The sequence below is a fragment of the Dermochelys coriacea genome, chromosome 1 (genome assembly GCF_009764565.3).
Source record: "Dermochelys coriacea isolate rDerCor1 chromosome 1, rDerCor1.pri.v4, whole genome shotgun sequence".
In the NCBI taxonomy this organism is placed as follows: Eukaryota; Metazoa; Chordata; order Testudines; family Dermochelyidae; genus Dermochelys; species Dermochelys coriacea.
In genome coordinates, this window is record NC_050068.2 from 223,000,470 (window position 1) to 223,027,498 (window position 27,029).

General features: G+C 40.8%; 1 protein-coding gene across 9 annotated transcripts in view; it reads right to left on the reverse strand.

Annotated features, from left to right (window-relative positions):
* CCDC91 (coiled-coil domain containing 91) overlaps positions 1 to 27,029 on the reverse strand; it is a 319,228-nt gene that overhangs the window by 95,043 nt on the left and 197,156 nt on the right. For all 9 annotated transcript variants that reach the window (XM_038373298.2, XM_038373267.2, XM_043514939.1 and 6 more), the window contains one exon: positions 21,506 to 21,613. In XM_038373298.2, the coding sequence (XP_038229226.1) occupies positions 21,506 to 21,613 (108 nt within the window). The remainder of the gene's footprint in view (positions 1 to 21,505; positions 21,614 to 27,029) is intronic.

Genomic DNA, 27,029 nt, shown 5'->3' on the forward strand with positions numbered 1-27,029 from the left:
AGTGGACCCAAATATATAGAACTTTAAAAAGAAAACTCACAAAATTCTATTCAAATTCCTTTGAAATAATACTGAAGTATGCATTGATTCAATTCACTGTATGAGAATTGGAATTTATTGTTCAGAAAACAGTTCTGGGATTACAATCATGCAAGATACCAAAAGAGAAAATAAGAATGGGTCTCTATCATCAGGGCAACTTGCAAGATGCTGATCCTTGAGATGATCTCTGAAAACTCCCCCCACCCCCGCCACAGTTAATCCTTACAGTTTTCAGTTTGTTACTACTCTGAATTGCTAGTGATTGGCTACTACAGTGACATGTGGTTTAAAAATACCCACACAAATTTACAAAATTCCACCAATTCTTGTAAATAAAGAAAACCAATCTACCTAATAAGTAAGAGAAATTGAACCATGAATGTAAAAAGCTATTGCTCATACAACTTACAATCTTTGATTACAGTAACGGTCTGCCAGTAGCTGGGACTGGACAACAGGCTTGGATCATTCTATATTTGTCCTATTCTGTTCATTCCCTCTGAAGCATCTGGCATTGGCCACTGTTGGAAGACAGGATACTGGGCTAGATGGACCATTGGTCTGACCCAGTATGGCCATTCTTATATTCTTATAATTCTATGGAATTCCTGTAAAGTTGGTAAACTTTGGGGACTTATGTTGAACATTATTTTTCTCTCCATTTATAAAACACTTTTAAAAAAATCATTATCAATCTTTTGTGAATATAACACTGTGGGGATCATTTTGTACATTAAACTTGTCTATATATTGGAAATAAACACATTACTTTTCTGTATGTACTTGGCATTCTTTCAATGTGCAGATTAATGACTGATAGATTTCACTGAGACTTTATCCAATACATTATAAATAGAATATTTTTAAAAAAATCCCCAAATATTTACATGAGAAATATATCATAACTTTGCCAAGGCCAGACACTTCTTGTGAATAACTTAGCACGTCACAGAATCATAGAATATCAGGGTTGCAAGGGACCTCAGGAAGTCATCTAGTCCAACCCCAACTAAATCAGCCCAGCCAAGGCTTTCTCAAGCCTGACCTTAAAAACCTCTAAGGAAGGAGATTCCACCACCTCCCTAGGCAACCCATTCCATTGCTTCACCACCCTCCTAGTGAAAAAGTTTTTCCTAACATCCCCCACTGGGTTTAGGTTTTCCTAAACCTCCCCCACTGCAACTTGAGACCATTACTCCTCCTTCTGTCATCTGCTACCACTGAGAACAGTCTAGATTTATCCTCTTTGGAACCCCCTTTCAGGTAGTTGAAAGCAGCTATCAATTCCCCCTCTCATTCTTCTCTTCTGCAGACTAAATAATACCAGTTCCCTCAGTCTCTCCTCATAAGTCATGTGCTCCAGCCCCCTTATAATTTTTGTTGCCCTCCACTGGACTCTTTCCATTTTTTCCACATCCTTCTTTCCTATTATAATGTTCTTTCCTATTATACTGTAAATGTTTATTCATGTGAAATAATCCTTCCATAAAAGGTTACCTTCATATCTGAACTTCCAGAAGTTCATAGATCATCACAAATGTTGCAACAGCTGTCTATACAACCCAGAAAAGCACATTCTCTTGTATTAGAGCTAGAGAAATACCTTGCAGAACTGTTTATTTGGCTTCAATGTTTACACTCAGCCAACTAGTTTTCTTTTTCAGGGAAAAAAGAATTTTCAGCTATTAAATTACATACATTATTTGAAGAGAAATAAGTAATTGGGAAAGGCTTTACAGAATAAAATACAGCATATTCTCTTTCTCTGAAGTAGGTCTTGAGGCCACAGACCTTACATTTCAAAATGAGGGTGTATATAATAAAGAGGATCAATATAACAGATTTAATGGAATTAAGGAGAGAGATTACTAAACAATAGCTATTCTTCTTTGAGGGTCACCTTCATGTCTTCACTTTAGTGGAATATGTCAGCATGGGTATCAAACTGTGGAGCTACTTTGAAAGCTGTGACTGCTGGGAGGTGCAAGAAAGTTGTCATGCAAGGGTGACGTCATTACCCTACTCTATAAAAGGGAGTGCATCTCCCAACCACCTTGGTTCTTTTTCCCCCCAAAACACAACATCCTGATACTATATAGAATTCAAAGATATAGGGGATGGTGGGTGGGTGGTGTGAATACATAGAAGTGATGCTCAAAGAACAGTTCCTGGTAAGTAACCTCTCTTTCCTTCTTTGCATTCCCACCCTTAGGAGAATAGTAAGAAGAGCTCTACCAGAAGGACAGTGAGCAAGGAATTCTTAGCTAAATATAGAGTGTAGCAAGGCCGTCCAAATCTGAGCATCAAAATGCAATGCTAAATATAAGTAGTAGTGATTATTGAAAGGGTGCATATAAATCCAAGTTACTGCTTTGCAAATCTCCACCAGAGGCTTGGGCATGTCACTGATGCTGCGGTGGCACTTGAGAGATGAATTTTTAAACCAGGGGATACTGCTTTCCAAGCTAAGATGCAATAGTGTTTTAAACATTTACTAATCCAGGGTGCAATTCTGTGTTTAATGAGTTTTCCATGGCACTTATTCCCATATGCTACAAATAACCTATTAGATCATCTACACAGAGCTTGGGGTTTTTGTTTTTTTGAAGATAAAAGCAGGATGGGTGCCCTCTTTATCTCTAGGCTACAGAGGCATGCTTCCCTTGTGTGGCAATGGTGCCTGGGGAATAACAAACAGGGAGAGAAATATACTGGGATAGGTGGAAATCTCAAGCCACCTTATGTATCAAGTTGGGACTGGGCCCCATGGTCACTTTGACCTTGGAGACTAAAGTTTAAAGGTGGAGGGGCCAGCAAATATTAAGCAGATGTAATTGTTATGGCAAAAGCCTTTATAATTGATGAATATTTTGGAAACGCCTGTGCAAGATCTATATAAAAGAGGGCTCATCAGCTTTAAGAAAAGACTTAGGTTCCATCATGTCAGCAGCTTCCTAATGGACAGAATGCAATTGCCAGTCCCTCCAGGAACCTGAAGACTATAGGGTGAAAGATGACGAGTTTGCCCTTAATGTAATTATGATAAGCAAATATTGTTGTCATATGACTCTTTAGCCCGGCCAAGATTAAGCCCTCTCTCAAAATATAGAAGGTACGTTAGGACTCCAGGTCGATATGGAGCGAGTCCATTACTAGTGGCCCAGATACTACACTTTTCCATTTTTGTTCAGCATGGAGCTCCAGCTGGTTTGGTGGAAGATGGACTGAACACTCAGAGCAGAAATAGTCCACATTAGTTAGCAGGTTATCCTCCTCCCTGCTGCAAGATGGAGTGCCTCTAGGTTGGAATGCAGAACTGTTCCTACCTGTTGACACAGGAGGTCTGGAGATAAACAACATACTTGCTGCACCTTTTTGGTCAGTTGCAAAAGATCTGGATATCAGCCCTGACCGGTAAGCAGCTTAGCAAGTATACAACAGTTTGTGAACAAGGTCAGGATTGCCTCCTTCTGTTCCTCAATCAAGGATTCTAGCTCAACTTTTGCTCACTTAAAAGGCTGAACAAGTAAGCTCTCCTTCCAAAAGCATCCAGCTTATATCCCTCTCTGCGAGAAATGGTGGAATGAAAAGACTTGTTTCCCCTTACTCTCTTCTGTGCTGTAGATACCACCGTGGAGTTTGTCAAAGGGTGCTGTAGTAAAAATGTACATCCTTCAGGTGGTATGGGATACATCCCATCAGCTCACTTAGATACAGGTGGGGATGAGAAAAAAGAGCCAAATATCTTTGGCCACGTTGGGAAGGCCAGAGCTAACAGGTACAGCTTCTTTGTGGTCTCCATCTGTAATAGAGAAGACAAGATCAGATGTGTCTGATGCTGTGACTCCATTTTGTAGCTGGTCAGTAGTAGTAGGAACATTTTGCACAATAGCTCCTGAAACTGTCTAGGTTCCTCAGGAGGTGAAACATCAATATCATGTTCTAGTGAGATGCCACTCATATGTTCCTCCCAAGAGGACTCAGATACTTTCTCTGAAAGTCTCATGTCATTCCTCAGTTATAGGCAGACCCTCCTGTAAATCTGAGTGATCTGGTCAGTATCGGTGCAGTCAAAGAAAAGTACATGTGTGCCATGTGAGAAATGGGCACCTGTGAGCACATCAGTCCTTTAGTATATAGTGTGAGTTTGGACTTTGGTGCTGCTTTTTATTAGGCCAGTGTTGGTGATGCCAGGTAAGGTATTCACTCCCCAGTTTCCAGTCTTGGGTTCATGACAGATGGTGGTGCTGAAGCCAAGGTGGCAAAATGCCTCTTGGGTCCTGTGTCAGAGATCAGCAGGATTGAAGCTGGTCTTGGTACCCTTGACAGGCTCACGGGTGTACCAAGATGCAGACAATGAGACACCAGATGAGCTTGGAGGCTCAAGTATCTCTTCCTTCTAGTGCAGTGAGAGAAGACATGGTGAATTACACACTTCGGCCTTGTCTACACTACTGCAATAAGGCAACCTAAGTGACGTTACTCCAGTTATACGAGTCGACAAAAGGCATTCAGAAGTAAGTTGTAATGATTTTTCCCCTTGCAACAAGTTCTTCGGGCAACAGTTCCAAATGGAGAACATTTGTTGCAGATTCAAATATAAATACAGAGGTCCTGTGGTTTTCCTTGATTCCTGTAAAAAAAAAAGAAATAAAAAAATCTTTTTTCCTAAAATGAGAGTCACAGGAGATATTGTAAACAGATTTAATCACAATCATAACTAGTTAGAATTTTTTATATTAAATAATGTGTCTGAAGAATCATTCCAGTTTATTCTCAGGTATGCAAATATATAACCATAGAAGGTTTGCAAAAGTATATGGTATAAATAATTTACAAGATAAGTGAAGTAATTCAGATGTTTCCTTTCAGTTATTGTACAGCTCAAACACTATATATAAAGTACTAACAAACAGTTCAAATCTGTACAGTTATGTTCCAAACAAATACATTAAACATATGCCTATTAATCCTAAAATGCAAGTTTAAATCAGAAATTGAATAAACTGTCCGAGGTTAACTGAAATGCTTTGTAAATATCGACAACTTGGACCTCACCTCAGTGTACACTTATTATAAGGGGGAGGAGCAGAAAGCTCCTTTTTCCCCTCCTCCTTCAACAGATCCATGAATGAATCTGCCATAATTTGGCTACAGGTGCTGCTGTGTGATGATGTTTGGGGGTACGATCACCTGTGTGCTGATGTTTGGGGGTACAATTTGTCTAAATTGGGGGGGACAAACTTTTTGGCCCAAGAGCCACACCTGGGTGGGTAAACTGCATGCAGGACCATGAATGTAGGGGTGGGGCAGGGGGTTGGGGAGCAGGAGGGAGTGCGGCGTGCAGGAAGGTGCTCAGGGGAAGGGGTTGGGGTGCAGGAGGAGTGTGGCGGTGGCTCAGGGCAGGAGGTTGTGGTACAGGGGTGGTTCGGGGTGCGGGCTCTGGCGCAGTGCTGCTTACCTGGAGCAGCTCCAGGGTGGCAGCAGCACCTGTCCAGGCCCTGCACCACTCCCAGAAGTGGCCGGCACCACGAACCTGTGGCCCCTTGGGGGAGGGGACAGCAGAGTGCTCCACATGCTGCCCTCGCCTGCGGGTACCTCCCCCGAAGCTCCATTGGCTGAGATTCCCTGTTCCTGGCCAATGAGAGCTGTGGGGGGCAGGTGCCTGCAGGCAAGGGCAGACCATGTAGCCATCTGTCCCACCTCCCCCCGGGGCCGCAGGGACGTGGTGCTGGTCACTTTTGCAAGTGGCGCCATGGGGGTGGCAGTCCCGTGGGCCGTAGTTTGTCCACCCCTGGTCTAAGTACAGTTAACCTTCACATTATCAGTGAATAACAGCTATTAAAATCAATGCATCCATGTTGGACTATGTGTGGGGGTGTATGAACAATAAACTGTGGGAGAACCCATTCAAGAACAAAATTGCAATGAAAATTGCAATATTCACTAAAGTTAATACACATGCTATCCAACTCAACAGAACAAAGTATTAAGTTATTTATAGATTCATTGTAACTAATCAATGACTACTTTTCAATTCCATCTGAGGAAGCATTTTACAAACACTCATGAATTAAGCCTCAATCCCCATGAATAGTAGACATGTAGTAAAAGCCTAATTTTGAAGAGGTGGGTGAACACTTTTCACAAAGCAATGACTTTTTACCCCAAAGGAAACCTACACAACGCTTTCAAAAGATGAGTCTGGGAGCTTAAATTCATAACTATGCCAGACACAAAAAATCATGGTCTTAATAAAGACACTGGATTTACGGTTTATGACAAGCTGTAATCCACTAACCCCCCTTTTTGTCCTATGATTACAGGTGTGTTAAACGGGCCACTTCACCTTGAATAGTCCTTTGAATGTGCACCAATTACTTATGCTAAATCATCTGTTCAATCTTGTATTTAGTTGTGACATTTCTAGTACCTTTCCCAAACCGGAAGAGGAGACTGTGTAGCTTGAAAGCTTGTTTCTCCCACCAACAGAAGTTGATCCAAGAAAGGTATTACCTCACCCACCTTCTCTCTCTCTCTCTCTCTAATATTCTGGGACCAACACAACCACAACAATACTGTATACAACAATCAAAGACATTTAAATACTAGGTATTTCAGTAGGGAATCACCAAACCTTCCCTGTAAGAAGTCAGCTGAATGTCTTCATCTCAAGGACCAGGTTTCAGTCAATAACTGACCAGGAAAACTCAGTCACAGTAGTATTTATTCTTTTTATCCTGTGGATAATTAAGATTCTCTACTTTTCCTGGAAATAAAGTTATAACCACCCCCTACACTTTCCACTGACAAGACTCAGGAAAACCGTTTTATGGATCTGTCAACAGTACTTAACAATCCAGTCTTTTATTCAACAGCAGAAATAATATACCACTGGACTCAGCTTTTCAAGATTCTTTAATTAAAATGTGTTCTTGTGTCTTAACAAAATTCTCCTTTTCATTTCAGTTTCTCATAGAAGAATCCAATTGTAGGAGGAAATAAATCCTGGGAAAAGCCTCATTATTCCTATTACAGAGAGAACTGACTGAGATTTAAAAAAATACACAGTTACAGGTCTGATGACTCCCTCTGGTTAATTATAAATTAGGTCATTTCAGGATACTCACTTTTCAGTCATACTAAACATACTAAACCAAATTAATTGCAATTTACCAATTGTAGAACTGTATTTATGAAAATATGTCTCTTTTTGAGCACTACTCAAAGAATCTTATTATGAGAAAGAGAATTTTCTTACCTTAAAATAAATTATTGTTTTCCCTTATAGCAGTATCTATATGCCCAATCCTGCACTGATACATGTTACAGTGATTCCTGGCCAACTTCAAGATGTGCCTGAATGAAGTGACTGAGGAGCAGGGAACTAGGAACTACAACTTACTCCCTGTTCCACCCCCACCATCTGCAATACCTCAATTCTACTTGGGCATGGTAGAAAATCTTCTTGTGTAGTTTCTATTAAAAAGTAAGCATTTCCACCCCATGCAAATTTCTCAAATGATGACCCCTTGCTGCACAGCTGAAGTTCACCTTCTCTATTGCCAGAGGGGCCTCTAAACCAAGGCTGCAAGATTTGTCCCTCAGAGAAAACTCCAAATAAATAAATAAAAATCATCAGTAGAAGTTTTCTTGAAAGATAAAAGCTCACTTCATTCAATTTAAATGGAAGAGAATTCATAGTAAAATGACAACTGGAGTAACAAAATAATTAACATACAATACTTCTACTCATGTAGACTGCAATTCAGCAATTACTTCGGTATATCTGTAACTTGAATCATGGTAGTTCCAACTATGTTAATAAGACTACTCATATGCTTAAAAGTAGTTTGCTGAATGTTGCCTTATATGCAGAGCACCAGCTGTATACAATATTCTACAGAATACACAAAGGCAGACTCAGTTTTCACAGATCTTATATTCTAATTCAGAAAGATATATGCATACAATGTAGGAGAGTTTACAGGAAGGATTGCAGGACTCATGGATGCTGACATGAATTAAGGAATTCTTAAGTAAAGAATGAAAAAATACCTACCGGCAGTTCTGTTTGCAATGTTTTTCCTTGTGTCTCATCCTACAACCAAGTTCTTATGGCTCCACTTACCAGTAAAGCAGTGAGACAAAAAATGAAATGTAAGGGCAGTATAAAAAGCCTACTGTTCAGTAATGCGACATAAAACACAAAGGAAAAAAATCTCACCACTTGTACTACAGTTCTTGAGGGTTGGGTGAGAGAAGAATAGGGAAGACGAAAATTATAATATTATTGTGATGGGCAAATTAGGAATAACTAGATAGGTAAAATCATATAGATATACTTATAACAAGTTATAAAAAGGAGGAAGAAGGTTGTCTAGAACCTCTGGAATCCAAAGAGCGATTTCCAACAGAGGTTGGCAAATCCAGAAAAGGTTTAATTTCACTTAGATAATGTGAGTGTCCAAGAATACTCAGATAAGATTCTGAAAGATTCCTAGCTGAACCCATTTAAGCTAAAAAGTGAAGAAACTGCAACACCATCTCTTAACCAGTTTGTGGCTGTGGACTGTCTAAGCATTAGTGGTCTGGAAAATCATACGACCAAGATCTAAGATTGGGGAACTCTTAGTAGCAAAGAAAACTTGCATGTATGTTTCCAGCATGCAGAAATGCAACTTTTTAGGAGAAGAGAAATGCACTGAAAACTAGCACATAAAAAGTCATAAATACAATTCCTAAACCGAGACCTAAATTTTCTCTCCAGCAAGGGAAAAATCTTCAAAACTCAGGAAAGGCAAACCCTTGACATAATAGAACACTCAGAAAGGAAGAGAGTATTCTGAATTTATAAGTAAATGCAAATTGCAATTGCTATACTATAATGAGAACTACAAAAAGGGAAGTCAACGGCATCATGTCCATATAATATATATTCAGACAATTTATCTCCAAAAGTGATAAATGTGACTGATCATTTTACAATTACATGAAGAACTCCCATCTATGTTGTTATCCTTAGACTAATGTTTATCCTTCATATTTGTGTTATCTCACAAGAACGGCCCTACTGGGTCAGACCAAAGATCCACCTAGCCCGATTTCCTGTCTTCCGACAGTGGCCAGTGCTAGGTTCCCCAGAGAGAATGAATAGAACAGGTAATCATCAAGTCAGGAACAGTATCCCCGATAATGTCACGGCTAACCTGGTGGCTGAACTTTGTGACTTTGTCCTCACCCATAACTATTTCACATTTGGGGACAATGTATACCTTCAAATCAGCGGCACTGCGATGGTTACCCGCATGGCCCCACAGTATGCCAACATTTTTATGGCTGACTTAGAACAACGCTTCCTCAGCTCTCGTCCCCTAATGCCCCTACTCTACTTGCGCTACACTGATGACATCTTCATCATCTGGACCCATGGAAAAGAAGCCCTTGAGGAATTCCACCATGACTTCAACAATTTCCATCCCACCATCAACCTCAGCCTGGACCAGTCCACACAAGAGATCCACTTCCTGGACACTACGGTGCCAATAAGCGATGGTCACATAAACACCACCCTATATCGGAAACCTACTGACCGCTATTCCTACCTACATGCCTCTAGCTTTCATCCAGATCATACCACTCGATCCATTGTCTACAGCCAAGCTCTACGATATAAGCGCATTTGCTCCAACCCCTCAGACAGAGACAAACACCTACAAGATCTCTATCATGCATTCCTACAACTACAATACCCACCTGCTGAAGTGAAGAAACAGATTGACAGAGCCAGAAGAGTACCCAGAAGTCACCTACTACAGGACAGGCCCAACAAAGAAAATAACAGAACGCCACTAGCCATCACCTTCAGCCTCCACCTAAAACCTCTCCAACGCATCATCAAGGATCTACAACCTATCCTGAAGGACGACCCATCACTCACAGATCTTGGGAGACAGGCCAGTCCTTGCTTACAGACAGCCCCCCAATCTGAAGCAAATACTCACCAGCAACCACACACCACACAACAGAACCACTGACCCAGGAACCTATCCTTGCAACAAAGCCCGTTGCCAACTCTGTCCACATATCTATTCAGGGGATACCATCATAGGGCCTAATCACATCAGCCACACTATCAGAGGCTCGTTCACCTGCGAATCTACCAATGTGATATATGCCATCATGTGCCAGCAATGCCCCTCTGCCATGTACATTGGTCAAACTGGACAGTCTCTACGTAAAAGAATGAATGGACACAAATCAGATGTCAAGAATTGTAACATTCAAAAACCAGTTGGAGAACACTTCAATCTCTCTGGTCACTCGATCACAGACCTAAGAGTGGCTATCCTTCAACAAAAAAGCTTCAAAAACAGACTCCAACGAGAGACTGCTGAATTGGAATTAATTTGCAAACTGGATACAATTAACTTGGGCTTGAATAGAGACTGGGAATGGATGAGTCATTACACAAAGTAAAACTATTTCCCCATGGTATTTCTCCCCCCCACCCCACCCCCCACTGTTCCTCAGATATTCTTGTTAACTGCTGGAAATAGCCTACCTTGCTTGTTACCATGAAAGGTTTTCCTCCTTTCCCCCCCACTGCTGCTGGTAATGGCTTATCTTAAGTGATCACTCTCCTTACAGTGTGTATGATAAACCCATTGTTTCATTTTCTCTGTGTGTATATCAATCTCCCCTCTGTTTTTTCCACCAAATGCATCCGATGAAGTGAGCTGTAGCTCACGAAAGCTTATGCTCTAATAAATTTGTTAGTCTCTAAGGTGCCACAAGTACTCCTTTTCTTTATCCACCCCCTGTCACTCATTTCCAGCTTCTGGCAAACAGAGGCTAGGGACACCATTCCTGCCCATCCTAGCTAATAGCCGTTGATGGACCTATTCTCCATGAATGTATCTAGTTCTTTTTTGAACCCTGTTATGGTTTTGGCCTTCACAACATCCTCTAGCAAGGAGTTCCACAGGTTGACTGTGCGTTGTGTGAAGAAATACTTCCTTTTGTTTGTTTTAAACCTGCTGCCTATTAATTTCATTTGGTGACTCCTAGTTCGTGTTATGAGAAATAGTAAACACTTCCTTATCTACTTTCTCTACACCAGTAATGATTTTATAGACCTCAAGTACATCTCCCCTTACCCGTCTCTTTTCCAAGCTGAAAAATCCCAGTCTTATTAATCTCTCCTCATATGGCAGCCATTCCATACCCCAATCATATTTGTTGCCCTTTTCTGAACCTTTTCCAATTTCAATATATCTTTTTTGAGATGGGACGACCACAGCTGCACACAGTATTCAAGATGTGGGTGTACCATGGATTTATAGAGGCAACATGATATTTTCTGTCCTATCGTCTATCTCTTTCTTAATTATTCCCAGCATTCTGTTCGCTTTTTTGACTGCTGCTGCACATTGAGTGGATGTTTTCAGAGAACTATCCACAATGACTCCAAGATCTTTCTTGAGAGGTAACAGCTAATTTAGACCCCATCATTTTATATGTATAGTTGGAATTATGCTTTCCAATGTGTATTATTTGGCATTTATCAACATTAAATTTCATCTGCCATTTTGTTGCCCAATCACCCAGTTTTGAGAGATCCTTTTGTAGTTCTTCGCAGTCTGCTTGGGACTTAACTATCTTGAACAGTTTTGTATCATCTGCAAATTTTGCCACCTCACTGTTCACCCTTTTCTTCCAGATCATTTATGAATATGTTGAATAGGACTCAGCCCAGAACAGACCCCTGGGGACACCACTATTTACCTCTCTCCATTCTGAAAACTGACCATTTATACCTACCCTTTGTTTCTTATCTTTTATCCAGTTACCAATCCATGAGAGCACCTTCCCTCTCATCCTGTGGCAGCTTACTTTGCTTAAGAGCCTTTGGTGAGGGACCTTGTCAAAGGTTTTCTGAAAATCTAATATCCACTGGATCCCCCCTTGTCCACATGCTTGTTGACCCCCTGAAAGAATTCTAGTAGATTGGTGAGGCACGATTTCCCTTTACTAAAACCATGTTGACTCTTCCTCAACACATCACGTTCATCTATATGTCTGACAATATTGTTCTTTATTATAATTTCAACCAGTTTGCCCAGCACTGGAATCAGGGTTAGAGGCCTGTAATTGTCGGGATCACTTCTGGAGCCTTTTTTTAAAAATTGGCATCACATTAGCTATCCTCCAGTCATCTGGCACAGAAGCTGCTACAGTTAATAGTTTTGCAGTTTCACATTTGAGTTCCTTCAGAACTCTTGGGTGAATACCATCTGGTCCTGGTGATTTATTGTTGTTAAATTTATCAATTTGTTCCAAAACCTCCTCTAATGATTCCTCAGATCTGTCACCTAAAAAGAATGGCTCAGGTTTGTGAATCTCCCTCACATCCTCAGCCATGAAGACCGATGCAAACAATTCATTTAGTTTCTCCGCAATTGCCTTATCCTTGAGTGCTCCTTTAGCACTTCAATTGTCCAGTGACCACAATGCTTGTTTAGCAGGCTTTCTGCTTCTGATGTACTTTAAAAAAAAATTGCTATTACTTTTTGAATCTTTGGCTAACTGTTCCTCAAATTCTTTTTTGGCCTTCCTAATTGTATTTTTACACTTCATTTGCCAGTGTTTATGCTCCATTCTATTTTCTTCACTAGGATTTAACTTCCACTTTTTAAAGGACGCCTTTTTGTCTCACACTGCTTCTTTTACTTTGTTGTTTAGCCATGGTGGCACTTTTTTGGTTCTCTTACAATGTTTTTTCATTTGGGGTATACATTTAAGTTAAGCCTCTATTATGGAGTCTTTAAAAAGTTTCCATGCAGGTTGCAGGGATTTCACTTTTGGCACTGTACTTTTTAATTTCTGTTTAACTTCCTAATTTTTGTGTAGTTCCCCTTTCTGAAATTACATGCTACCATGGTAGGCTGCTGTGGTGTTTTCCCCACCAGAGGGATGTTAAATTTAATTATATTATGGTCACTATTACCAAGCAATTCAGCTATATTCACCTCTTGGACCAGATCCTGTGCTCCACTTATGACTAAATCAAGAACTGCCTCTCCTCTGGTAGGTTCCTTGGAGCAGTTGCTCCAAGAAGCAGCCATTTAAGGTGTCAAGAAACTTTATCTCTGCATCCCATCCTGAGGTGACATGAACCCAATCAATATGGGGATAATTGAAATCCCCCATTCATTATTATTTATTATTATTGAGTTTTTTTATTTTTATAGCCTCTCTAATCTCCCTGAGCATTTCACAGTCACTATCACCATCCTGGTCAGGTGGTCAGTAATATATCCCTACCGCTATATTCTTATCATTAGAGTATGGAATTTCTACCATTGAGATTCTATGGTATAGTTTGATTCATTTTACTTCATTTGCTTCTACGCTTTCTTTCACATACAATGCCATTCCCCCACCAGCACGACCTGTTCTGTCCTTCCAATATATTTTGTACCCTGGTATTACTGTGTCCCATTGATTATCCTAATTCCACCAAGTTTCTGTGATGTGTATTATATCACTATCCTCACTTAATACGAGGCACTCTAGTTCACCCATTTTATTATTTAGACTTCTAGCATTGGTATGTAAGCACTTTAAAAACCTGTCTCCTTTTAGCTGTCCGCCATTACACAATGTAATCGAATGCGACTTTTTTATATGACTGTTTCTGATCAGACCCTGCCTGTATTTTATCGTTTTCCATCCTCTCATCCTCACTAGGACATAGAGATTCTCTCTATATAGATCCTCCCCTAAGGGATGTCCGAACCATGTTCTCCTCTGCACCTGTCGGCTTTCCCCCAGCCCTTAGTTTAAAAACTGCTCTACAACCTTTTTAATGTTAAGTGCCAGAAATCTGATTCCATTTTGGTTTAGGTGGAGCCCTTCCTTCCTGTATAGGCTCCCCCTTTCCCAAAAGTTTCCCCAATTCCTAATAAATCTAACCCCCTCCTCCCTACACAATTGTTTCATCCATGCATTGAGACTCTGCAGTTCTGCCTAACTGTCCCTGCGCATGGAACTGGGAGCATCTCAGAAAATGCTACCATGGAGGTCCTGGACATCAATCTCTTACCGAAGCCTAAATTTGGCCTCCAGGACCTCTCTCCTATCCTTCCTTACCTCATAGGTACCTACATGTACCACGACCCCTGGCTCCTCCCCAGCACTACACATAAGTGTATCTAGATGTCTTGAGAGATCCGCAACCTTTGCATCAGGCAGGCAAGTCACCATGAGGTTCTCCCAGTCATAGCAAACCCAGTTATCTATGTTTCTAATGATCGAATCGCCCATTACTAATGCCTGCCTCTTTCTAATAGCTGGAGTTCCCTCCCCTGGGGAGGTATTCTCAGTGCGAGAGGATACCACAACATCATCTGGAAGGAGGGTCCCAACTATGGGATTGTTTCCCTGTGCTCCAGTTAGATACTCTCCTTCCCTGGGGCTTTCATCCTCCTCAACAGCACAGAGGCTGTCAGACCAGGGGTGGGACCATTCTACTGTGTCCCAGAAATTCTCATCTATGTACCTCTCCGTCTCCTCAGCTCCTCCAGTTCAGCCACTCTGGTCTTCAAAGCCCATCCATGGTCTCTGCGGGCCAGGAGCTCCTTGCACCGAATGCACACATAGGGCAGGTAATCATACATGCTGCATTGGGTGCAATAAACTGGGTAGCCCCCATTCTGTTGCTCAACTTCTGCCTGCATTCTCTTTTAACCTCATGCAGCTGGTTCCTTTGTTGTTGTTGTTGTTGTTGTGTTTATATCAAGGGGGTGGTTTTGGCTTTTAAGTTTAAAGAATGTTGAGTTCTAGCCCCTGCTCACACTCCCCCTGTAAACTCCCTCGCAAAACTCCTGTTTGCCGCTCCTGTTCACTAACTCCTCTGGTTGCTTAGAAGCAGGATTCGGTTTGCTGAAGGTTAACTTTGGTTAATCTCATTGGTTAACTTTACAGAGATCCTTCTCAGGTTGAAATTTCTGTGTCAGCCACTTATTTTTTCTTTTACTTTACCAGGTTTTCAGGCCTATAAGTTAAAGATATGAATAACTACCTACCATTAATAAAATTAATATTACATATTTTAACACCACAAAACAGTGTCAATTAGAGGACTGGGTTGTGTTGTGGAGACGCATAAACCAGGAGTCAGACTAACAAATTCATTTCACATAATACACCAAACAATAGGGCTCTTTTGCTCAAAGAAGTTTCTCTCTTTCCAGTATTTCACTTTATTCAATTGCTTATTTCCTATCACTGCTTTCAATTTTAAGCATTTTGAGTGAAATATATTCATACACTGATGTTTGGTAACATTAAACAGTAACCACCATTTAGCAGTAATGATGAGCAATTCTCACATTTTCTACAGCAGAGAATGAGAAACCTAGTAACGTTAACACAGTGGAGACTGTAGACTGTGAAATAAGGTGAGCTAGCCAGCTTTAAATAGGACCATATTATCAGATACCCTTCCCACTTTCCAGAAATTTCCAGACTCTAGCAAACTGATTTTCAACTCCACTCTCTCTTGTCTTTTCAACTCACAATGACAGTAGATTTTACTCACTAGCTATGCAACTTTCACCAGTCATTAGGGATTCCAGCCACTCCCCTTTCCTTCTAGGCTTCCTGACAATGTTTTATATTTGTTTCTTAACAGGCATAAAAATCAGAATAATGTTCTATCACTTTCCTTCTCAATTTTATTAAATACTTAATATTTTCATTCACAGACTGAGAATCTAATGGAACCAGTAAGCTCTTTAAAACCAGACTGAACTTTTAGTTTGCCCACTAGCATGCTGCAAAGCACTTTTTTTTTTTTTATAATTCCATCCTTTCAGCAAGATCAGAATCATGCACTGAAGTTTTACATATCCTGTACCAGCAATAAAAATAAAAATGTAACAAACAATAAGGATAATTCTCATTTCTGTGTAATGATGCATGTTCCTCACTCTCTCATTTTTCCTTCACTCACTCTTCTCCAAACAAGAACATAATACAATCTGTTTTCTCATTTACAAATTCAGGAACATTCCAGCTAAAGCTACGTTTTCCTCCCCAACGTCCCCACAACACTAACATCTTAAGTGATATCAGTGTAAAAGTATCAGCCTATAAAACTTGTTACAACCATCTCACATTCAGTTCTCAATCTAGTTCCTTCAATTTATCAGAGGCACTACCTTCCTGCCACACTGTTGCTGCTATATACACAATAAAATAAATAAATAAATAAAATAAATAAATAATTAGATCTTACATAGCACTTTTGATCCGTAGATCACAAAGTGCTTTACAAAGGGGGTAAGCATTATTATTGCCATTATGATAGCCAGATGGAAAAAATGAAACACAGGGAGGTGAAGTGTCTTGCCCAAGAGCATAATACTTTATATTATATTTATATATATATACATAGAATATCATTGAAAGAGTTAAGGAAAAAAAAGGGATGTGTTTTGGGTTTTTTTTTTTTAAGAGTCTAATCCTGCTCTTATTGAAGTCGATGTTAAAATTTCCATTGACTTCAGTTGGAGCTCTTTCAAGCCTCTCTCTTTACATATGTAACTACCAGTATGTGGTGTGTTCTGGGTGAAAGCTGGAGGTATGTAGTTAAGTATAGCGGTCAGTACATTTCCAGTATAGGGTGGTGTTTATGTGACCATAGCTTATTAGCACAGTAGTGTCCAGGAAGTGGATCTCTTGTGTGGACTGGTCCGGGCTGAGGTTGATAGTGGGATAGAAATTGTTGAAATCATGGTGGAATTCCTCAAGGGCTTCTTTTCCATGGGTCCAGATGATGAAGAGTCCATCAGCGTAGCACAAATAGAGTAGGGGCATTAGGGGACGAGACCTGAGGAAGCGTTCTTCTAAGTCAGCCATAAAAATGTTGGCATACTGTGGGGCCATGTGGGTACCCAAAGCAATGCTGCTGATTTGAAGGTATACATTGTCCCCAAATTTGAAATAGCTATGGGTGAGGACAAAGTTACAAAGTTCAGCCACCAGGTGTGCCATGACATTATTGAGGATACTGTTCCTGAAGGCTTGTAGTCCATCTTTGTGTGGAATGTTGGTGTAGAGGGCTTCTACATCCATAGTGGCCAGGATAGTATTTTCTGGAAGATCACCGATGGATATTTTCTTCTCTGGAAGTCAGTGGTGTCTCGAAGATAGCTAGGAGTGCTGGTAGCGTAGGTCCTGAGGAGAGAGTCCACATAGCCAGACAATCCTGCAGTTATGGTACCAATGCCTGAGATGATGGGGCGTCCAGGATTTCCAGGTTTATGGATCTTGGGTAGCAGACAGAATACCCCTGCTCGGGGTTCAACAAAGCCCATTGCCAACTGTGTCCACATATCTATTCAGGGGACACCATCATACGGCCTAATCACATCAGCCACACTATCAGAGGCTCGTTCACCTGCGCATCTACCAATGTGATATATGCCATCATGTGCCAGCAATGCCCCTCTGCCATGTACATTGGCCAAACCGGACAGTCTCTACGTAAAAGAATAAATGGACACAAATCAGACGTCAAGAATTATAACATTCAAAAACCAGTCTGAGAACACTTCAATCTCTCTGGTCACTCGATTACAGACCTAAAAGTCGCAATTCTTCAACAAAATACTTCAAAAACAGACTCCAATGAGAGACTGCTGAATTGGAATTAATTTGCAAACCGGACACCCTTAAATTAGCCTTGAATAAAGACTGGGAGTGGATGTGTCATTAAACAAAATAAAACTATTTCCCCATGTTTATTCCCCCTCCCCACCCCACTGTTCCTCACACATTCAACTGCTGGAAATGGCCCACCTTGATTATCACTACAAAAGGTTTTTGGGGTTCCCCCCCCCTCCTGCTGGTAATAGTTCACCTTACCTGATCATTCTCATTACAGTGTGTATGGTAACACCCATTGTTTCATGTTCTCTGTGTATATAAAATCTCCCCACTGTATTTTCCACTGCATGCATCCGATGAAGTGAGCTGTAGCTCACGAAAGCTTATGCTCAAATAAATTTGTTAATCTCTAAGGTGCCACAAAGTACTCCTTTTCTTTTTGCGGATACAGACTAACATGGCTGCTACTCTGAAACAAGGCAGAAAAGACAATTATGATCCTCTAGTCTGTCCTCCTGCATAACACAGACCATAGAACTCTCCCAAAATAATTCCTAGAGCCTATCTTTTAGAAAAACATCCAATCTTGATTTAAAAATTGTCTGCGATGGAGAATCCATGATGACTCTTGTTCAGTCATCCCAATGGTTAATTACTCTCATCAAAAAATGTATGCCTTATTTTCAGTTTGAATTCTAGCTTCAAGTTCCAGCCATTGGATTCTGTTGCATCTTTCTCTGCTAGATTGCAGAGTGCATTATTAAATATTTGTTCCCCATGTAGATACTTACAGACTCAAATCAAATAACCCATCTTTGTTAAGATAAATAGAGTGAGTTCTTTGAGACTATCACTATAAGGCAAGGGTTCTTACAACAAATTTTTTGGTGGCCTCAGATTGTGGCCACCAACACTTACTGGTGGCCGCACTGACACTTTCTCCCCAAAAATACTTAATTAACTTTAGGAAAAACAAATAAATATGCATGTATACACTCCCAGATCATTGTAATTTATTTATGTAGGGCTTTTTCTGCAGACTCAATAAAAACAATGCTGTGAAATATTTGTATGTTTGTTAATATCACTTTTCACAGCAAGTCCTGGCAAGTTAAGACCTGGATGGAGGGGTGGGAGATGTGGCAGTAGAGGCCAGGGGAAATGGATGGGAGGCCCTGCCACTGCATGATCAGAGATGTGGGCTGGCGCCGGTGCCCTGGGCCAGTACCCATAAGAGCTCAGGGTTGGTGCCTAAAGTTGCGTGGCCAGGGCCGGGGATCAGTGCCTAGGGCAGGGGATCAGCACACACTGTCATGAAGCCGGGGATCAGCACCCAGAGCTGGCACCTGCTGCTATGCAACTGGGGCCGGGGGTCAACACCCAGAGTTGATGCTTGGGGTCTGTGCCCACTGCTGCACAGCCAGGGCTAAGAGTCAGTGTCCTGGGCCAGGACCCACCGGAACCTGGGGGTGGGGTGGGGATCTGCACCCAGGGCTGGTGCACCTTCCAGAACCCAGGGTCGACATCCAGGAGCAGTGTCCAGGATAGGTCAGTGGCCATGGCTCATGGTCGGAGTGTACGGAGAGGGGTTGGCTGCCACCAGAGTTTGGGGCTGGCACTAGAGGGTCTGCGCCTGCTGCTGCACAGTCAGAGCTAAGGGTTGGCATCCAAAGCCAGCACCCACCGGAGCCCAAGACCAGTGCTGGGTATCTGCACCCAGAACCGGCAGCCACTGAAGCTCAGGGTCGGTGCTTGGGTTCGGAGTGCACAGACTGGGATCAGTGCTTGAAGACACTGGCCTCTGGTGGGATTGGCACCACACGGGGATTGGAGCCCACCGCTGTGTGGCCAAGGATTGGAGTCTGAAGCCCTATGACTGGAAACCTAGTCTGAAGCCAGGCTCCCTAAGTTCCCTCTGCCCAACCACCCCAGGGCTGAAGTCCGGGCCCCACTGAGCCCCCTCATCCCCGATAGAGAACTCACCTTGCTCCTTCAGCATTGTGCCCCACCTGTCTCTGGAGACGGGCAGAGTGGCGCATCCAGGAGCACAGGGGAGGGGGGGAGGGGGGCTGACGCTTTGCTGCCACCCTCCCATCACTGCACAGGAAGCCGTCATGGCTGCAGGGGAACCCCCTGGTGGCCACATTTGAGAAATGGTGCTCTAAGGCAAGTTTTCTAATTTCCATCACAGAATGTCAGTGTTTGTTTGCTTTCATCCCCTCACTTTAGTACTTATTCTGCATGCTGTGGATGGTAAAAACATGCTTGAATTAAATAAGAACTGATGCAGACTGTCACAACAAACTAGAGGTGATCCTTTTCTAAGTTTCAAAACACACAGATACGCAAAAACTTCTGTCCTCCAAGGTTTGACGCTTCTTTCCACTTCCTGCTTTGAGATGGAAACATCAGATATGATAGCAATATTTCTGACCCAACTAGAATCAGGAAGTGTCAACAATGTTACAAAAAATTCTCAGAGTATTTCCAGCTTTTCTGAGGTTCATCTAGCCCTAATACTCAACAATAGTATATTAAATCAGCAGTGCAACTGTTGTGGATACTGTGACAGAAAAAGGCAAAACATTTCATAAAAAGTTTGAATCCATTTTAGTATATTTTTAGGCATAGCTGTAGGGCATGCATTAAATAGCGCTGTAGTTCTGTGTAATGTGCTCCTTGTCCAAGGATGAATTACTTTTTCCAAAGTGCTGTGTACCTTTCCATTATACTATTTACATAGATGACTATATGCTTGTAGCAAACTCTTCAGCTGATAAGGTCATAACAGAGAGATGGTTGTAAAATACCTCAGAGAATGCTGAAATTAATCAACTAAATATGCAATTATCTTTACCTTTCTGTATTATACTGTGAAATGATATTTCAAGTGTACATTAGCTGTATATAGGTCTTTAATTTACCATCACACACAAATGAAAAACAAAAACCAAAAAACTTCTACTAGTCATTTTAGAAGAATTGTTCCTAGCAGTACTTAAAAGTAACTGTAATACAAACAAGCTTAGAAACCCTTTTCAAGATTAGCCAACAGAAAATTTTATATTTATAGTTTATGTACGGAGCTTATTTGGTTAATAATTTAAATTGTATTTAAATAAACTCAGGTGAGACTTTGCCAATAATAAAACAAGTTCCAAAAGTTTAAAACAGTCATTAGACCATTAACATGGACCAGCAGCTTTAAATACTTGTTGTATAACCTACTTTTTTATCATCGATGTCATATTAATTGCAGTGGTTTCACTGAAATAAAATAAAAATAGATTTGGACAGTAGCTGTTAGAATGACCATTTTATAAGTTGCATCACACATTTATTTGCGTCTGTGCCATAGAAATCTGATCTTTGCTTGCAGTCCATTATAGTAAATAAAATTCAGGCTTAAGAAATATTGAATCTTTTCTCTGAAGCTATGTAAAATTATAGTTAAAAAAGTAATAAATCTTACACTCCAAGCTTCCTTCTCTTTGGTGCTGTGTCCCTCTGGGATCTTGGTTAGATTGTTTAGAAAGCCATAATGCACATTTGGGCCCAAATGAGTTAGGAGGTATGGTTAGGTTCCCTTCTCTTTTTGAACGTAATTATTGTTATCCCAAGGATATTATAGTGAAGACTGATGTTTTGTGATTTTTTTTTCCAAAACAAACAAAACAGAAAAATATATGCTCTGACACCGAATGAAAATCATAATGCTTTTTGTAGTGCAAAACCCATTCATATAGTCTAGAACACGTGTATCTGTGTGGACAAGTGCTTGCATTACCTGAGCATTCAGCAGTTCCTCACACTTGTATGAGTGTTTTTCAATTGCAGCTACATACTGTTTTTCAATGGCTTCTTCTTGCTTCTGAACTGTAGACTGCAGTAGTGCCTGGAAACAAATACAGCAGACCAGTTTCAAAACAGAAGACACGTTTGAGTGTTTTTGACACACTGTAAATTAACTAACTTTTGCATACAACTGAAATCTGATATTCAGCTGCACCCACAGAACAGAAATGTGCAACTACTGAAGTGCTTTTCTATACATCTTTCTTTAGCCAGGATGATATTTTTTGGTTCTCATGTTTCCTACACACATAAGTTGCATAAAAGAAGGCAACTCACAGAAGAAGATAGAGAGGGTGAGCAGTCCTGTTAAACATACTCAGTTTAGTGGGACCACACAAGATGAGAAGCATATGAAAACTGCTGAGAAAAAAAAAGCCAGACATATTTCACTGGCTGACAAAACTCCACATCCTCTCGGCACACTGTAAGATCCCATGGGCCAAGCATGATCTTCACAACCACAAGTCAACTAAAAGCAGATGGAAATTCTGAGTAGTTTAAAACATAAAAGCAATACCCCCCCAGGAAGTTCACACACTGATGTGAAGAGGTGGAAGTCAAAAGTGTGGAAAAGTCAAAGTGCTAGGACAATATTAAAAAGATAATAAAATTAGAGACATTATACAGATATTTGATCTTAGCTGTGCAAAGGTTAAAGAATCTGTATGCAAAGGGAAAAAAACTAAAACAGATCACAAGAAAAGCCAAATCACCATTTGTAGGAATTACATCCACCTACTTCCTTTAAGATGATGCTGGTATTTTTATCTTCACTTCACATACTCCTGTGCTATACATGTTTTCAATAGTTTTATGCTATTTATATGTCCCTTCTTTGTAGAATATATACTGTACAATTTGTAGTCACAACGGCAAATTCTATTTTTAAATAGTAATCTGTGTATTAAACTACTTGCAATTATAAAGTAAGTTAAAATAGACTTCAGATTTATAGAAAACAGATTTTTGGCACACATGCAGAGAAGCAAAACATTTTTGTTTTGAAAATAAGTTTGCTTGGTGGGAAACAATACACATTAAATAAGATGTTGAATAAATGCAAAAAAACATGGGACAAAAATATTTGTACAGCTTTTGGTCTATCTTCCAACGTTTTCCAATAATTACTTTTCTTTTGCAAACATTACTGTTCTTCAGGATGACTACTGCTATAACTCAGTAGCAGTTTTACTGAAGCAAAAGAAAAATAATACTAGTAAATCAGAAAAATGATAGATGGTGCTTGACGAGGTTTAATCAAAATGCAAGAATAAGTTTAGTGGCTCTTCCACTGGCTTATGCCTGTCTTTAAATATGAAGCTTGTTTTGTAGATTGTTCATCTTCTGCACTGATACAAATTCAGACAACCACAAAAACTTAATTCTCAAAAGACTCCAATTTTTGCCTGAAAAGCTCTCAAAAGTCTACTTTATTTGGGGTTAAATCCCATAATGAATATATTGAAATAGATATCAATCAATGAGAAACCTTATTCAAGGGCTTACTACAGGAACAGAATGTCAGTTTGAACATTCTGCTTTTTATCCTCTGGACTAATGGTATAAAGAATTGTTATAATTAATTTAAGAAGTACATTAAAACATAAAAGGCATAAAAGCAAAGAATTATAAAAAGTCACATTTTGACCCAGCTGACTTCAACAAGTGCAGGATGTGGTCCTAAATAAGGTTCTTCCTTACCCCCAAACCACGCCTTCTACTACAGGTTCAGCTGAACCACTTGATACTCTTGAGTATGTAGGAACTAAAAGAGTTCCCCTGTAAATTATTTAACCAGTGGTCTGTCTATTTTCGGTAGCTTTCAATGAAAACAAAAACAGAAGTATTAGATTGAAAAAGTAACAGCCTGCCATGTTTTATTTAGTTATTTTTATAATGGAAAGTTACTGTATGTTCTGATAATAAAGTGACTTGGCCTCTTTTAGGGCTGATTTTATCAAGAATCTCTATCTTCTACTCACCCTCTCTATCTTCTTCTGTGAGTTGTCTTCTTTTATGAAAAAGGCATGTATAGGAAACATGAGAACCAAAAAATTTAAACACATACAGGGAGTCAAAATATAATTTCTAAATATAATTTGGAGAAATGATTTTGCGGGATGTGTTCTACTCATGATAGAATATACTAGCATTGCATTACACTCAATTTAGCCTAGTGGAGAATGATCACAATTGTCAGTATCAGTAGATAAGTTTATTCAATAAAATATTAATTCTATTCTTCTTTAAATTTAAAAGATGGCATGGAAATATGGTATTATACCACACACTACAGTTGCATCTTGCCCTGCCCACAAATTACACAGGCTATTCTTAGACATCCCTCCCCATAATATGTAGATTGCAGTCTTCTTTGTAATTTATTTCCGTTAAATACGTTGCATAAAGATAAAAGGTATCAGGAAATACTACGAATTCTGTGAGGAGACTTAAAACTTTATAAAAATTAGATGTTTCCCATCGTAAATTAGTTTATAGACAGAGATAAACAGATAGATATAGTAGGCACTCAGATACTACACAGTGTTCACTGTCTATAGTGTCATAAAGTGGAAAGAATATGCCCCCTCTGTATGCTCCTGAAAAGCCCAAAGTTTAAACATTTTGACATCATACTCTTTGCCTGACCATCGAATGTAAATATATAGAAACTTGACACAATGATTCTTTAAGGCTTGCATCATCTTGGAATGGTAGCCTTTTCTACTAAAGGTATTCATTGGCTTTGTGAGATGAATATAGAGTGGATATATAGAAACATCTATAGCTCAAACATATTAATGCAGCTATACTTCCTGAAATCACTAAAAACTCAAGCACAGTTCAGTCATAAACCACAGTAACACTTGATATTAGAGCTGTCAAGTAATTGAAAAAATTAATCACGATTCATCGCACAATTAATTTTTTATCACGACTAATCACATCGTTAATCACAGAATACCATTTATTTAATTTTCGATGTATTCTACATTTTCAAATATATTGATTTAAATTACACACAATATATAGTGTTCACTTTATATTTATTTTTATTGAAAATATTTGCACTGTGAAAAACAAAAAGTAGTAATATTTTTCAATTCACCTAAGTACTGTTGTGCAATCTCTTTATTCTGAAAGTTGAACTTACAAATGTAGAATTATGTACAAAAAAACCTCGATTCAATAATGTAAAACTTTTGAGCCTACAAATCCACTCAGTCCTACTTCCTGTTTAGCCAATCACTCAAACAAACAAGTTTGTTTACATTTGCAGGAGATAATGCTGCCCACTTCTTGTTTAAAATGTCACCTGAAAGCGAGAACAGGCATTGGCATGGCATTGTTGTAGCCAGCATCACAAGACATCTACGTGCTAGATTCGCTAAAGATTCATATGTCCTTTCATGCTTAAACCACCATTCCAGGGGACATGCATCCATGCTGATGACTGGTTCCGATCGATAATGATCCAAAGCAGTACTGACCGATGCATGTTCATTTTCATCATCCGAGTCTGATGCCACCAGCAGAAGGTTGATTTTCTTTTTTGGTGGTTCGATTCTGTAGTTTCCGCATCAGAGTGTTGCTCTTTTAAGACTTCTGAAAGCTTGCTCCACATCTCGTCCCTCTCAGATTTTGGAAGGCATTTCAGATTCTTAAACCTTGGGTTGAGCACTATAGCTATCTTTAAAAATCTCACATTGGTACATTCTTTGCATTTTGTCAAATCTGCACTGAAAGTGTTCTTAAAACAAACATGTGCTGGGTCATCACCCAAGACTGCTATAACATGAAATATATGGCAGAATGTGGATAAAACAGAGCAGGAGACATACAAGTCTCTCCCAAGGAGTTCAGTCACAAATTTAATTAACACTTTTTTAAACGAGCATCATCAGCATGGAAACAGGTCCTGTAGAATGGTGGCCGAAGCATGAAGGGGCATACAAACGTTTATTATATCTTGTACATAAATATCTTGCAATGCTTGTGTGATGAAATGGGACTGTTCTTAATGTTTTCTCTGTCCCAGGATCTCGTCACCCCAGAAATGTCTCCCCATTGACCATCACCTTCCGCTACCACTGGGGGTCCGAGGGGCCTGAGCCCAGTAAACTCCACACAGACATATAGGTTGGGGTTAGGAGTGGGAGCCTGTCCACCTCCCCACCCATCTGGCTAACGGAGTCTAAGACCTTGGGACCCAGCAAGGGAGCTAGACACCGGGGCTTTTCCGCAGGGTCCCCCTCGTTCAAATCACCAGCCTGCTCAAAGGCAATGAGGTGGGCATCCACGTCCCCCGCCTCCTTAACCAGGGGCAGCAATTTAGTATCGAGGTTCCCTGAGGAACTGGCACCCCGGGATCCCCTACTATCCCAACTCACCCCTGGGATGTTCCCTACACCTCTCCGCTCCACCATCGCCAGTTCATGCTGCTGCTGCTTCTGCAGCTCTTTCTTGGACTCTCGCTGTATCTCACAGTCCTCTTGCTCTCTTGGACTCAGCTCCAATTCCATCCGTCTCCAATCCTCGGATGGGGAACCCGATCATGAAGACCTCCATCTGGTCGGGGACAGGAGTCTTGGGGATGCCTGGCTACCACTCCAGCTGCTCCCAGATCCTGCTATAGCCCCATTTGGGTCAGGAATATGTTCCTTAGAGCGGTCATCCTCCTCCAGCTGCACGATTAACTGTGCTTTGGTGAACTTTCCAATGCGCAACCGTCTCTTTTTGCACAGGATTACAATGTCCTTCTTAAGGTGATAGGCCATCTTTTTGCTGTTCTCAAGTTGTTGCGGACTCACAGGCCTGTGTGCTCTCGGCTCCCTATGGTTTCCATGGAGAGCCCCTAGTGTGCCAGTCCTTCTCTAGGTCACCACCTCTTTGCAAGGGTTGAGCTCCTGACTCCTCCACCCCTTGGACCGCTCACTGCAATCCCCAGAGGAACCCTGTTACTGCAAAAGTCCTTCTCTCTCCCAGGGCCAAGCCGCAGTCCCCAGGGGGACCCCATTACTGCACAGTCCTTCTCGCTGATCACACACTCCCAGGGGTTAACCGACCCCTGAAACCACTCCTTTCTGAACCTTCAGCACGCCTGTTCCTTGTCAATCCCACTTCGTTTTACTGCTCCCCAGTCACTTACTGCAGGAAGCGCCATCCATGGGGTGCTGTACATCCCACCTCTGCCACCAGTTGCCATGGAGTCCCCGGGAGATGCTCTGGAACTGCTCCCTACGAAGCCAGTCAGGACTCTGGTGAAGTCTCCTCTCTGTGAGTAGACTGTCTGCAGGGCAAAAAGTTCACACAGCTTCCACCTTCCTGGGTCTGACCTCGGAGCATTCAGCATCCTCTGCCCCTCCGTGTGCTTACCACAGTGAGTCCGCCCAGGCAGGGTCCTGGGGAAGCCAGAGGGTCTTGCACCCCAACTTCGCAGTCAGACAGGACTCTTA